Source organism: Pan troglodytes, chromosome 4 (genome assembly GCF_028858775.2).
Source record: "Pan troglodytes isolate AG18354 chromosome 4, NHGRI_mPanTro3-v2.0_pri, whole genome shotgun sequence".
Lineage (NCBI taxonomy): Eukaryota > Metazoa > Chordata > Mammalia > Primates > Hominidae > Pan > Pan troglodytes.
This window is the reverse complement of record NC_072402.2, coordinates 69,295,209-69,310,363: the sequence shown is the minus strand read 5'-3', so window position 1 is coordinate 69,310,363 and position 15,155 is coordinate 69,295,209. Positions and strand designations below refer to the sequence as shown.

The 15,155-nt window shown below is 37.1% G+C and overlaps 3 protein-coding genes across 8 annotated transcripts in view; 1 reads left to right on the top strand and 2 right to left on the bottom strand.

Annotated features, from left to right (window-relative positions):
- TMEM267 (transmembrane protein 267) overlaps nt 1–6,188 on the bottom strand; it is a 39,777-nt gene extending 33,589 nt beyond the window's left edge. Inside the window, exon 1 of one of the 4 annotated variants that reach the window (XM_009449205.5) lies at nt 6,055–6,188. The gene's annotated coding sequence lies outside the window, so the exon portion shown is untranslated. Of the gene's footprint in view, nt 1–5,668; nt 5,809–6,054 lie in introns of those variants that run through there. The other 3 variants (XM_009449202.5, XM_063810479.1, XM_009449201.5) reach the window with 3 other exon arrangements.
- LOC104006458 (uncharacterized) overlaps nt 1–15,155 on the top strand; it is a 33,351-nt gene that overhangs the window by 1,953 nt on the left and 16,243 nt on the right. Inside the window, exons 2-3 of the mRNA XM_063811807.1 lie at nt 5,518–6,236; nt 9,969–10,067. Of these exons, the coding sequence (XP_063667877.1) occupies nt 5,518–5,988 (471 nt within the window). The 3' untranslated portion in view covers nt 5,989–6,236; nt 9,969–10,067. The remainder of the gene's footprint in view (nt 1–5,517; nt 6,237–9,968; nt 10,068–15,155) is intronic.
- Nucleotides 8,645–15,155, bottom strand: part of C5H5orf34 (chromosome 5 C5orf34 homolog) — a 28,458-nt gene continuing 21,947 nt past the window's right edge. For all 3 annotated transcript variants that reach the window (XM_001135314.7, XM_009449209.5, XM_009449210.5), the window contains 5 exons: nt 14,646–14,816; nt 14,141–14,235; nt 12,559–12,657; nt 9,833–9,873; nt 8,645–9,047 (listed from right to left, as the gene is read on the bottom strand). In XM_001135314.7, the coding sequence (XP_001135314.1) occupies nt 8,854–9,047; nt 9,833–9,873; nt 12,559–12,657; nt 14,141–14,235; nt 14,646–14,816 (600 nt within the window). In that variant the 3' untranslated portion in view covers nt 8,645–8,853. The remainder of the gene's footprint in view (nt 9,048–9,832; nt 9,874–12,558; nt 12,658–14,140; nt 14,236–14,645; nt 14,817–15,155) is intronic.

The following is a 15,155-nucleotide window of genomic DNA, read 5'->3' as shown; positions in this document are numbered from 1 at the left end:
GAGGAACCTCCCAAATATATTACATTGAACAGGAAATGACCTGTCCATATCGGTAATCACTAGGTAGAAAAGGCTATAATTACTAAATACCACTGAAGAAAATCAATCATCAGACAAAACCTAGTTTGGATAATCAACTTTCAGTCTGTATAATGTAATTTTATATAAACAACTTCAGATTTTAAAACGTCACACCCCATGTTTTACAATATAGACTCTTTCTCTGATTAAATTAAGAAAGGGAATCAATTTGGTTGACTAGCTGCCTGGAAAACTTCCATGGTTAGATAGCTTTTGTGATCAACTGGGTTATCAAATTTGGGATATTTATATGAATTTGTCAACAGAATTCTACATAGTCCAGCTAACTAGAGGAGCTCAAAAATATTTTTAAAAATCTGATAGGAATGACTATACAATAATGTAAAGCTTTTAGCTAGAAGAGCTCAAAATTATTTTTAAAAATCTGATAGGCATGACTACACAATAAAGTTTCTGCATGGCAAAGTTAAAGACAAATAAATGGAGGAAATTTAGAACATTTATGACAGAGAAAGATTAGTAGCCCTAATGTATTAAGGGCTCTTAAAATTAATACAGAAATAAGCATCCCAATAATAATGTGGGCAATGTACATAAAAAGACAATTTGGAAAAGAAATACAAAGGGTCAAAAAATATGAAAAGATTTCAATCTTATTAGTAATCAGTTGAATTCAAATTATAACAATGAGATTTCAATGTAAGACTGACAAAAGATTACTAATACTCTGTGATAGTAGGAGTAGGGAAATAATGATCACTCTCAAAGATTATTGACAAGAATGTAAATTGGTATAAACTTTCTCGTGGTCAATTTGACTATTTATCAAAAACCACAAAAAATAAGCAAACACTTTTGATGCTACATTTCCAATTCCAGGAAAATAAGGAAATAATTAGATAAATACGAACAGCTATATATGAATATTCAGCATAGCACTGTTTACAAGAAAAATTTTAAAATAATGTATATGTCCGAAATATGGCACTAGTGAAATAAATTCCACAAATATGCAGCCATTAAAAAATACTTATTCTCATATTTACTGAAATAGAAAGATGTTCATTAAGCATTAAAATTTAAAAGATAACCTATAAAATAATATGTAAAAAATTACATTTTTGTTTAAAAAATATATACAGGTCTATTAAAAAATCTGGAAGACTGTTTATTTGGTTTGTTTCTCAGCGGTGGGCTTACAAATGTAATCATTACTTTTTTTCCTTTTTTGAATTTTTGAAAAATTTCGATGTCTTACTACTATGACCATAAAACCAATAAAGCTACTTTGAAAAGTTAAAGTCAGGAGTAATTAAACAACTCATACTTGATTGTTAAAGTCAGTCTCTTAAAAGTGTAATTTTAAAAAGGTAATAAAAAAGGTATAACATTATAAATATATATTAATATGCACATTAAATATATAACACTAATTGGTATTAATAAAATTACATCCAATCTCATAAATCAAATTTATTGTATAACATAAAAAATAATTTGTTCATAGTTATGTAATAATAGACACAAGAAATAACTTATGCAGATTCCTTATGTGAAGCATACTTACTTTGCAGATAACAACTATTTTTTAAATGATAATGGAGTCTACAACAATGCTCATTCTTGATCATTTGCAATAATGAAAATTGTTCTCTAAAGCATTAAGATGGATTATTTTCTATAGATTCTTCCAGGATCTGGAAGTAATGATTTCCAGGTACTCTCAACCAAGAGATGTGACCAAAATACAAAAAATGCAAAACATACCTCCATTACAAAGTCATGAATCCTTTCTATAAACCTCAGGATTTACAGTGTCACAAATTATGAATCATTGTCTCCTTTAGAAAACAAACATTCAACACTTGAATGGATAAAGAAGTCAACATATTTAAATATTTAATGCATATAACTTTAAAGTTGATAAAATGTCCCTTTCAACTAAAAATAAATGCCCTTATCCACTTAGCTGGACTGAAACAGGGACACTGAAAACTTGAATTAATGGCCAACCCAGAGCAGCGGCAGCAGCAATATTCCCCTCCTTCAATAAAGTATGGCCTGTAAGTTAGCCCTAATGAGAAAGAAGGCCATTCAGGTATGAGAAGAACCTAGGCTGGGCACAGACTACACAGACGCCTAACACAGAAGCTCTGCTGCCACTCAATCTTTGTTTATATATTATCACAAATTTTCTTTTCTTTTTTTAGAGACAAAGTCTTGTTCTGTTGCCCAGGCTGGAGTGCAGTGGCATGGTGCTAGGTCACTGTAGCCTCTAACTCCTAGGCTCAAGCAATTCTCCTGACTCAGTCTCCTGAGTAGCTGGGACTACAGGCAAGTGCCACCAAGCTTGGGCAATTTTTTCTTTTTTCTTTTTTTTTTTAAGAGACAGGGTCCCTCTATGTTGTCCAGGCTGGTCTCAAACTCCTGGCCTCAAGTGTTCCTCCTGTCTCAGCCTCCCAAAGCACTGGGATTACAGGAGTGAGCCACTGAGCCTGACCCAATTACAAATTTATTTTCAACCCTCATTCCAGAAGGAAGACAAAAATAAAAAGCCAATATCCACTTAACTGCAAATTTCATGATGTCCTTATAAAGCCAGTGCATTATATTTTCTTTCACTCATGAAGCAATTTTTAATAATCACAATATATATTTAAATGTTAATAACCTTACTTTTTTTTTTTTTTTTTTTTTTTTTTGAGACGGAGTCTTGCTCTGTCGACCAGGCTGGAGTGCAGTGGCGCGATCTCGGCTCACTGCAAGCTCTGCCTCCCGGGTTCACGCCATTCTCCTGCCTCAGCCTCCCGAGTAGCTGGGACTACAGGTGCCCGCCACCACGCTCAGCTAATTTTTTGTATTTTTACTAGAGACGGGGTTTCACCATGTTAGCCAGGATGGTCTCGATCTCCTGACTTCGTGATCCGCCCGCCTCGGCCTCCCGAAGTGCTAGGATTACAGGCGTGAGCCACTGCGCCCGGCTTACTTTTTTTTTTTTTTTGACAAGGTATCTCTGTTGCCCAAGCTGAAGTGCAGTGGCACGCTCATAGCTCACTGTAACCTTGAACTCTTGGGCTCCTGCTTCAGCCTCCTGAGTAGCTAGGACTACAGAAATGCACAACTATACTTAGCTAGATTTTTGTTTTTAAAGTATTTTGTAGAGATGGGGTCTCATTGTGTTGCCCGGGCTGGTCTTCAGCTCCTGGCCCCAAGTGATCCTTCCACTTTGGCCTCCCAAAGTGCTGGGACTACAGGCAGAAACTACCACACCGAACCTACTAACTCTACATTTTACATGATGAGTTCAGATTTTAAAAGGATTAGTTTGCTAATAAAGTGTCGTGAGCAAAGTGAAAAATCAAAAGATTACTTGAAGTATTTACATGATGATCCAAATTTAAAGCGACCTCAACAAGCAAAATTTACTGTTTACAAATAACTGTATCACGGTTTACGAATAGGAACACATATATTATACATAATGGGTATAATGCGAATGCATTTTATCAATGGAAAGTACAAAACAGCTTGCTGATGAAAGAGGAAGGAAAAAGCTCACAGTGAACTTGGAAGCAGATCCTTCAGCCCCAGTCAACCCTTCAGATGTCCGCAGCCACTGCCGACATCCTGACTGCAACTTCATGAGACCCTGGGCCAGAACCGCCAGCTAAGTCTTGACCCCACAGAAAGAATAAAATTATTGTCTACTGTTTTTTGTTTGTTTGTGTTTTGTGTGAGATGGTTCCTCGCTCTGTCACCCAGGCTGGAGTGCAGTGGCATGATCTCTGCTCACTGCAAGCTCCGCCTCCCGGGTTCACGCCATTCTCCTGCCTCAGCCTCCCGAATAGCTGGGACTACCGGCGCCCGCCACCACGCCCGGCTAATTTCTTGTATTTTTAGTAGAGACGGGGTTTCACCCGTGTTAGCCAGGATGGTCTCGATCTCCTGATCTCGTGATCCGCCCGCCTCGGCCTCCCAAAGTGCTGGGATTACGGGCGTGAGCCACGGCGCCTGGCCCCTACTGTCTACTGTTTTAAGCCTCTAAGTTTTGGTGTAATTTATTACACAATAGATACGTAGAAGAGAACTATTTCTATTTTTAAGGAAGGTATAATTGCAGTTCCAGAACCCCACATTTCTGGCATCTATTCTACTCCAACTTTTGGTGCAGATATATAACATCTGGCTCAGAGTCTGAGTATTAGAAAAAGAGAAATTTACTAAGTGTTCTTCCTGTATTACTTATTGTCTCTGAATAATACACCTAAGGGTACCCATTTTTCTTCTTAAACTTTTTATTTCCTTTTCCACTTCCTATTCCTCCCCCTACAAATAAAACGGACTCCCGAACCTCCTTTTACATATTCACTTTTGTTGATAAGGTTGCTTAAGAGTAGTGATCTCTTTTAAACTTGTCATGCTTAAAAATCCAGTGTGCTCAAGGTATTTAAAAAATATTCCATTTTACTAATACAAGGGATAATCACATAATAAATCCTCAGCCTATGAACTAAAGATACTGTTTGGGATAGCTTCTCTGACATAACTGACATATTATAAATTCCTCCCTATGACTCGCAGAAGCCACTTTCTGCAATGGCCAAACTTTGTCACACCCCATCCCCCTTATAGCAAATACCACTAACTTTGGGGCCTTCAGAGTATACATAGCAGTACTTTTCTCCTTCCTGAATTCCACAAACATATAATTAGCTGGTCACTTTAATTATACGCTATCATGTATTGTTTGCTAATAATCTCTTAGACATTATTTCTGTCAAAACAAATAAGAGCTGATACATTCTCTAAGTAAGTGTCATCTGTTTTAACTTTCCCTCTTCCCCACCAACCTTACACATTATATGCAAAAACCCAAGGTCAAAACACGGTCCAAATTCCAGAAACCGCCTTTATTATGCTTTACCAGTAAGTCTTCTTCACTGAACTGTAGTTGCTGTAAACTTAATATATTTCATTTCTTTAATGGAAAAATATCAAAAGCAGATGCCAAATCTGATGCAACTAACTGACAAAGAAAGGAAACACAAATCTTGCTTACTTTCACTGAAACTTTTTATAGCCATCAGATGTCTGCACTTAAAATGTTTAGTTCCTATGCCCATTACGAATAAAACAAAATTCTGTATTTCAACATGTTTCAAGCCTCAGAAGTTCCCAGACATCCTTTTCTGAGTCTGGTGTGATGCAACAATTTTTTAAATGTCATTTAAAAAAATGGGCCAGGCTGCAGGGAAAGGACCATGTCACACTCTCAGCATTCAAGCCTCAAAGGCTCCGGGGCACGAAAGGCTCTTACAACCGGTTAAGGACGGCAATGGGCTCCTTCGGCACGACTCCCGGAACCCTACCCTGGGCCAGAAAAAGGCCAGGGGCGCGGAGCGCAGGCGGAGGGCTGGGGTTCTAGGGATCTAGAAAAAGCGCGAAGCCGGAGGGCGGCGCCAGGGCTCCTCGCAGACCCCAGGGCCGCGGGACGGTGCCGGCTCGTGGGTCACACGCACCCAGGAGGCTCCTGGCTCCCGCGTGGCGGCTGTTCCAGCACGCCCTCCGACCCGCAACCGGACCCTCCAGACATCAGACTCAGTGGTCCCCACCTCCGGTCTCCCACCTCAGGACGCAGTTCCGCGGCGTCCACCCGGCCCCCTCCCCTCAGTCCCACGCAGCGGCTCAGCCGTACCCACTCCGGCTTCTCTGAGTTCAATCCAGCAGCAGCTCGAGCAGCGGCCCCGCCCCTCTCCTCCGCCCCTCGGTCGGAGCCATAGAGACGTCGGCTGCCGGCCAGAGTGGCTTCAGACCGCAGCGTCGGCCGAGAGGACGCCGGGATACTGGCCAGCTCCAAGTCGAAAGGAAGCGACGCTTGAGTTCTGTTTGGTGCGGTGGGTAGATACCTCGAGTTTCTCCTCGCCCACCGTAGGCCCCGACCCCTAAAAAGGAAACTTTTGGGACGTCAGAGTGAGAGGAGAAAAGTGCCTTTTTAGTTTAGTTTTGTCAAACCTGAGGATTCGTTTTTCAGTTTAGCCGGAGCTGTGCCGCAAACGTAGCTGCCGACATCCCCACGACGCACCCAAGTGGTGGCCCGGAAGCTGGGGATAGAAAAGTGGCCTCCCCGAATGCCAGGCATACAGGCCTTACTACCAGAAGCTTGAGCTGGGAGCCTCGGCCGTCGCATCTCTAAGGTGCAGCGATACGGCCAACTTCCTTCCGCGAAGCCCTCAGGGTGGGCAACGGAGCTTTTCACCAGACTGAGGGACCGGGCGACCTGGCCGACCGGCGGCTCCTCACCGCCCCCTTGGGGATTTCTTGATAATTCTTTGCCACGATGCGGGCGGATGTTGTGGAGCTACTGTTTGTAGATCGCAGTAGCGTGACAACACTTAATCATGACTACTGAATCCTCAGAAGTCGAAAAAGCAAGTCCATACAGAATAGTTTGACCCTAATTAAATTGCGCTTACAAGATACAGTTTGTTTACTGGGACTTTGGCTAGGTCCCATCCCGTCTCTGCCTCAGAGTGGTGGTTGCTCTTAGCACCAAGGAAATACCAGCTTGACATTTGACTCTAGGAAGCACAGGCCCAAAAGAAGAGGCCCAAGGAGGGACATTCTTCTTTCCCTTTCCTACCTACAGTTTCTCAAACCAAGTGTCAGATGGAAAGCAAGGGGTGGTATCATCGTAATTATACAGTTGACCATAGAAAATAAATTTCAATCTCAAAGTAAACTCCTAGGCCACCCCCAGAATCTTAGAGTTTCTCAATCATAGAACTCATTTCTTGTCACAGTCTTGGTTCTTAGCCAATGTAAAAGACCCAACTGACAGGGAAAATTAAACACCTTTTAACTCACACACACCTTAAATGAGAATTTAAAGTATCTCTCAGCAAATGTATTTATAATTTTGAGTGCTTTTAGCCATGTTAAGGACAAATTTTCTCCTTCTGAATGCAGTAATAATTTGGCATTACCCTTTTGGCAGTGTGGTACAAAGTCTTATAATCTAGGCTTTATGGAGCTATTGAGGAACAACATAGATGGCTTCATGCAAACCCAAACAATGTAATAGTAGTTCTTTTCTCTGTAGTCGGTCTACTGCCTGTAGATGTTTATTCCTTTTTTTTTTTTTTTTTTTTTTTTTTGAGACAGGGTCTCCCTCTGTCACCCAGGCTGGAGTGCAGTGGTGCAATCATAGCTCACTGCAGCCTTGACCTCCTGGGCTCAAGGGATTCTCCGGCCTCAGCCTCTGGAGTAGCTGGGACCACAGGCACATGCCATCGTGCAGGTAATTAAGTTTTTTGTAGAGATGGGCATCTCGCTATGTTGCCCAGGCTGGTGTTGAAGTCCTGGGCTCAAGTGTTCCCCCCTCCTTGGCTTCTCAAAGTGTTGGGATTACAGGCGTGAGCCACTGTGCCCAGCTTACTGATTCATTTATACAAACAGAGTGCTCTCAGTGTGCTACAGAATGACTATGGAGCTCAAGTTCTAGTGGAGGGTGTGAGCCACAAGGAAACAAGCTAGACAGATTGTAATAAGTACTATAAAGGAAGTAAATAGGGTGATGTAATAGACTTGGGAGATGCTAACTTTAGTCAGGTAGTAAGGAAGGCCCTTTTGAGGAAATGGTACTTGTTTGAGAATTGAAATGTGAAGGAATCCAGTGTCAGAGGAACTAAAAAAAAAAAAAAGGCATTGTGCCCCTTTAACTTACTGACATTATCATTCCTGATCTACACTCTTCTCCCCATTTTTCTCGTTTTCTCTGTTACTGCTTCCCGTTTATTTGAAGAGCCAGGTCTTTTATAGAAATCAGAAAATTAGAACATTTCTGGTTGTGTTTGGTGTAATCTTGACGTCATTATAGATATGTGGTTTTGTTCTTAATAGACAAGCTTATAATAAATAGCACTTTTGGTGAGCTCATTTCTGTTAAACACTTTGCAGCATAAATCTTTTCCTGTGTTCAAAAGAAAGTATCTGGTTCATGAGACAGTTTAGATACAGTCTTTGCCAAAGTGCCTGATTTTTAGTTTACAATGTTGCTTGTCTCCTTTTTTGTTTTTGAGATCTAGTTCTTGTCTCATAGCTCTACTGAAAAATACTTGGAGTAAAGGGACCAAATAGCAAGTGAACAAATGCACAATTCTGCATATTAAAAAAAAAGAGGCTGGGTGCAGTGGCTCACACCTGTAATTCCAGCATTTTGGGAAACGGAGGCAGGAGGATAGCTTGAAGCCAGGAGTTCAAGACCAGCCTGGGCAAGATAGGGAGATTCCTGTCTCTACAAAAAAAATTTTTTTAAATTAGCCAGGCGTGGTGGTACATGTCTGTGGTTCCAGCTACTCGGAAGGCTGAGGTGGGAAGATCCCTTGAGCCCACAAGTTCAAGGCTGCAGTGAGCTATGATTGCACCACTGCATTGCAGCCTGGGTGACAAAGCAAGACCGTATCTCAAATAGTAAAAACAAACAAAATGAAAAAACCTGAAGATTAATAGTGAATGCTCCACAAGATAAAAACAGCAACAACTTTATAATGTTACAATTTTTTTTCTTGTTAATCTGAAATAAGAATTAAATGTGACACGTTCAAAACTTCGAAATAGTTATTTATTATTAAGATATAAATACATATTTTAAAAATGTACAAGTTAAAAATACCTTCAAAGTTAAATGTCAGTTCTTTCACAATCATTGTGCAGGGGTAATACGTACAATATCTTGGCTTACTAGTAATTTTATACCAGTCACTTGAAACAACATCCTTAAACTTTAATAATATGTTGTAATAATTCCATTTTTCACTTTTTAGAGTTTGATAGAAGACAGTCAATATCGTGAAGGATTTCAGAGGTTTTTTTCAATGCTATTGATACTCTATTTTCATTAACTTCTCCTAGCAAGGTTTCTGAAGATCCTGGTTTATAATGATCAAAAGACTGTTCATTTTTCTTGTTAGAAATCTGGTTTAGGATACCACTATTCTCTAGTAGCACTAAGTTGCTTAGTTAAGGAGGTTTTCCCCACATTTTTCACTATATAAATATCTTTATATACAGGCTTCATATTAAAATATTTCTCAGCTGGAAGACCTCTTGGATTCATAATACAGTTGGAACTGCAGGGCTTATCAAGTCTGCTCCTTGTAGATGAAGAAACTAATTACAGTATAAGGGAGGGGGAAAGAGAATAGAGTGTGTATGTGTGTGTTTGGGTGGAGGTTTGGTGGTAAGGAGGAAATGAAAATTTCAGTAACATTTCTTTAAGTGAAGAAATGATACGGGAATTAAAGAGTAGGATGACAGGATTATAAGGAATCTGTGTAGTGTCTATTTTTAATTTAAAAAGATTTAGAGTGAAAAACCTGTTCGCTACAGAACTAACTTATTTGAATAAGATTAGAGAAAAACCACAAGAGAAAACGAATTTAGATGAATTGGGTGAGAATGTACAGAATGAAATATTTCATTTAAAAAAAGGTCTTAACAGTTATAATTTTATTATATAATTATGTAAGTGAAAAAGTCTCCAAAGGAGACCTTAACCCTAATTAACTGTTCTTTGCCCAATTTAAACTCAAAGAAAAGTATAAATGTTAACATGCTATACCTTCTATGGACAAGATCCATCTTAAATTACAATCTTAGGTATTTGCTGACTCAATAAAGGTTAGCAATATATTAAGTATAGATTAATATTCACAAAGTACTGAAGTCATGAATTAAGCCTAGAATGAAAGAGAGTAATTATGTAGCACAGTGCATTCTGTTTAAAGGATACAGTTAAACTTCTGTATCTTTTCAAGTTCAGAAGCAACAGACCTGTCCAAGGAAAAAGAAAAAATTCATTGAGTTGTCTGATTCTTTTGTATTCATGATATTTCAAATAAGCATACCTGACTTTTTTTTTTCATTAGAATTTTAAACAGAAGAACGCAGAAGAATTCTCTTTATGTTACCTTCATTTAGCAACAAATCAACTTGACTCAACTGATACTTACTGAGTGCCTTTAAAGGTAAGTGAATAAAAGTCTACCCCTTGTAAATCCACTTCAAGGAATTTGTAATCAAATATTGATGTTTGAGGATAATGGGCCTTCCTGTTACTTCTTAGTACTAACCTAGCTTACACTCTACTTTCCTCCCTAAAGTTTACGCAAACTTTAAAAACCTATTAAAATCCCATTCCTTCTGTGAAAGAACTGCTCTCTCCTTCCTTGAATTCCTATAGCATATTAATTAATCACATACATATTTGTAATATCTTCTCTTGAACTATTTAACTTCCTGCTCTTCCTACCTAGATTGTTTCTCTCAGAAGAAAGGATTTTTTATTTTTCTGTACTTGTGCATATATTAAGACTTCATTTATATGGAACTCTTTGGGAATGGATGGTATGGGAGATCCAAGTTTTTAAATAGTTGAATTACGTGTCAAAACAACTATTTTTTATTAAATTCCTTCTGGAATAGACTACCTACTTATTTCATTGTTTTTTTAAGCACAGAGGGTTAACATGATGAACATTAGCTCTTATACCATGTTCTACAGAAAGACAGTGGGACAACTCGTATGGAGTAGAGGGCTAATATATACATCTCCAGCAGAACCCCTAAGTGTGTGTTCTTTATCCTTTTTCTTATCAAGTTAGAATGAAATATGAGCAATGGCATACAACTACAAACTGTAACTTGACTAGCTCTCTGCAAAATTAATGAAGATATTAGTCTAAAATATTCAAGTCACTAGAAAAATCTTCACAGTTCGTAGTAGGGTGTGTGACTTGTCTGCTTTATTGGCTTTACTACAACAGATCATATGCACCTCCCTGTCAGCTTGTACTCTTTCCCTTGTACTCCAGCCTATGGATGGAGAATGAAAAGAAATATTTCATAATTTTAAACACCTGTGGCAAAGAACTTGGATACAACTTACCCCAACAACCAGCTGATTGTTCATTATTGCAAAATATCTTTTTTTTTTTTAAACCCGACACATTTTTCTGGATGTAAGAAACAATACAACCTTTATTGTTATTGCTCTCATAATGAACGAACTTTTTATGAAACATGTACTATTTGTTGACTAAAAAGTTGAATTAATAAGCTAATAATGGAGGGTGTGGCGGAAAAAAAATACTAGAATACAACTTAGGTAGCTTTTTATTGTACAATCTTGTTTCTTCCTTCAACCTACCCTCTTTGATAAGAAAAACCGAAGTGGAGATACCTAAGGCTTTATAGGGGGAATGGAGCTACTCCTCAATTTCTTTATCTTGCCTCTGCTGTTCCTAGTTGCTTTCACCTTTAGCTACTATCACCAATCTCTACTTACAGTTTTTAGTGTGTATTGACAGCCTCTTCTCAGCTTTCAAATAAAAAGGCTGATGATATTTTACAAACTGCCACCTAAGCAATGGTGAAGTGACGGTTTTATAGACAAGCACAATTTTCCTTCCATCACAATTGTTTTTTGCTAGTTACTTTAGCAACTTTTCTGCTTCCAAACAGGCTACAGCTAAAGGATGAGGGATCTGCAAAGCTGGATCCTTAAGCTACCTGAGATATTCAAATAACGCTTACTGATATGATTTGATTTGTTCTAAGAAAGGGCTTAGGAAAAGGTAACAAAAATTGGCTTAATGTTTACATTTTGTTTCACTACACTATGTTAGGTCACCTCACAAAACTTACTTAGAAAGCTTCCCAAATTGTTCCTGGTATCCCTGTCTTCCCACATATTCAGGTTAGACTCTCAGTGACACTAATCTTCTAATGACCTTTCTTCCTATCATTTTTCCATTTAGGACTTTCTAATTCCATCAGGTCTGAACTCCTATTTATTATAAGATCCATTCCTAGCCCTCAAAACTCATACTATATACTAATAGATAGCATATGTTCCATAAAAACTATCTTCTATCTCCACAGGCTAAAATATCCTTTTTACTTCTGCCCTTATTTCCTCCCTAAAATGTCTTATATTTTCACAGAAAGTTCCCTTGAAGCCCAGTTCTAGTACCCTGCACACTGAAAAGCACACAGGAGGGACTAAAATACTTGCTTTATTTGATCTGCCAGTTAATTTGGGGGAAGTAACTAATATGACAGAAATTGTTTAAAAATCAATGTTTTCTGAAAGCTTATGTTATTAAACCTTTTATTTCCTTCAACATTACTAAAAATTTAAGAATCCCCTTTAAATTTTTCCATAAAGTTTTCAGGATGAATTTGTCACATAAAAAGAGCCACTCATTTTCATGTTAAGTTTTCAATGCAAGGTTTTCTTACCTTTAGGTAAAATAGAATATGATGAAATGTAATAAATTAGATGTCTGATTAGAAATTATTTTCAAGCTTAAGCTATCAAAAATACTTTAGGAGTTAAACATATTCAAAACTAAGAAAGTTTTTTTGGGGAAAAAAGTCTCAGTTTACTGTTTGACATTTTAATTTTTTTTAAAGTATTAGCTCTTCTAAACAGATTTAAGTTTAAAAGAAAAATACCAATTTTCTTGGAGAACAGAAGATGATGAATGAGTGGGCATCTCTCTGGGACTAGTCTGGGTCAGTCTCCTGCACCATGATGTTACTGTTGTCACATACCTAAAGTGAATACATTAAAAGAAATACTTGAAAAATGAACTTGAATACATTATAAAATTATAAACAAATGTAAAAATAAGACAATTTGGGAAAAAAGGATAAAGAAAAAATGTTAAAGTGAAGCATTTACTGGGCAATTCTCAAAATATTTTTCACTGGTCATAGAAAAGCCAAGTTTTTTCCATTATTCATCAAGAATAAAATGATTTACTTATATTTGTGATTAATACAAGTGACATTTAAGAATCAAAATAAAGGCGATATTTGGATTTCATTTAAAGTTCAATTTTAAATGTTCTAATTCTTTTAGTTTTTCAAAGTAAAATGCGTTTAAGTTTTATCAAAAAATATTGACACAAAATAAGACTGACTGAGCATTTGCTTACTAAAATTTAAACCAAAAAACATCTGCTAATGCATATACACATATGCTTGTATGCATATGTATAATTATATGTAACTTACTACATATCTAAAACAAGTATCAAGTTTAATAAAGTGAATGATCTGAAATGATTGGCTGAATCAATAGAAATGTTTGCTAAAGAAACTATCTTTTTTGAGGCAAATCATTAATAGCAATGAATGAGCACTTAGACTGAAACACAATAAAACCCAACAGAAAAATACATTCAAGAGGTAACAAAAAGCTATTATTTTGTGAATATTCTCAAGTAAAATCACTAAAATGTGAAGACTATCACAAGAATTACTGTAATAAATTAGATAAACCAAAAGAAAAAAAATTCATAAAAAGCTGAAGAATCTTCCCCATTTTAAGATAATCATTGGGTAATTTTATCCACTTTATAGAAATATACACAATTTTAGTTATTTGTGGTTGCAAACCTTATTTCAAATTGGCTAGAGGATTAGTTAATTGTTAACACAGCTGACCATATCCAACCTCCACAGCAAATCAGTATGTCTATAACACATTTCATTTTGAAAAGTTACTTGAATACAAATGAAATGATTAAAGCTGACCTGAAGGCCGGGCATGGTGGCTCATGCCTGTAATCTCAGCACTTTGGGAGGCCAAGGTGGGCAGATCACCTGAGGTCGGGAGTTCAAGACAAGCCTGACCAACATGGAGAAACCCCATCTCTACTAAAAATACAAAAATTAGCCGGGCATGGTGGCACATGCCTGTAATCCCAGCTACTTGGGAGGCTGAGGCAGGAGAATCGCTTGAACCCAGGAGGTGGAGGTTGTGGTGAGCCGAGATCGTGCCATTGTACTCCGGCCCAGGCCACAAGAGCAAAACTCTGTCTCAAAAAAAAAAAAAAAAAAAGCTGACTTGATCTATTTAGTTATGCTAAACACAAGTACAACTATCAACTCTGAAACGACTGAAATGCCTTCATTATTATCCACATGGAAAAACTAAAAATATATATAACACTTAAATAATGCTTATTGCTTATTCTCCGTTAGTTAAAAGTAAAACATAAAAATAATTTTTAAAATTGCTTTTCAGTACCTTTCATATGGTTCAGGGTGTTCAATTTGAATTAACTGCTCTTGTCCATCAGGAAAAGTTAACTTACACCAACCTAAGTTAAGACCTTGATTTACCTGAAGAAGTAGAAAGATAAGTTTTATCATTTTAGAACTGAAAAAAAGAACATAAACAACCTATTCTAACTTCATTAACTTAAAGAAATAAGTAGAGGAATCATTAAAGATGCAACAGTTTAAATGTTGTTTACATGAGATATGGGTGTTATTTAACCACCACTCATATAGGTAATTATCAAAGCAAATGAAAATACTAATCCCTTTCTCTATAATCAGTTATCTTTAGAAAAGTGACTATTTGTCAAATCATTCTGATTTTTGCTAGGAAATCCAAAGAGATCAGTAAAGCTTCTTGACAGATTTTATACTTCAAAAAATGAACTGAAATAGTGTGGTACTTTGTTTTCTTTGTTCTGTTTTCCACAGATTACCAATAAAAAATAGATCTAAGTCTGAAGTATACCCACCTGTCTCTTCTCAATAGGAGAGCTGAAATTCCAATTTAGGGTTAGAGTAATGCCATCTAAAAAGATAGCATGTACTTTGTCATCAGAGTAGGCAAGAAATCTTCCCACACTGGGTATGAGTGACTCTTTCAAAACCAAAGGCAGTATATTGCTATCATTTATCCCAGGTACCTAAAACCAAGTAAATAAAAATAGCAGGAAATAGAGTTATCTAAGAACAAGATTTAAATGAATATTAATGACTCTAGGGCAATTTTGGATACTTATTCAGAAGTCAAATATTATAAAATCCTTATATTTTAATTTTTCCAGAAGTGGATACCCAAAACAGTCTTTTTTTCAAGCAGATTCAGTTCTAATATCTTTGTAAAGTCACTGTTCTGCTCTGAACTTTACATCCATTATAGACAAAAATTAGGAGCTTACAGGTTTGTAATTAAATGAATATAGATACAGAAATCAAAGTCTGAGAATCACTTCCTCCAAATCAGCATTAAGGAATTTATTTTT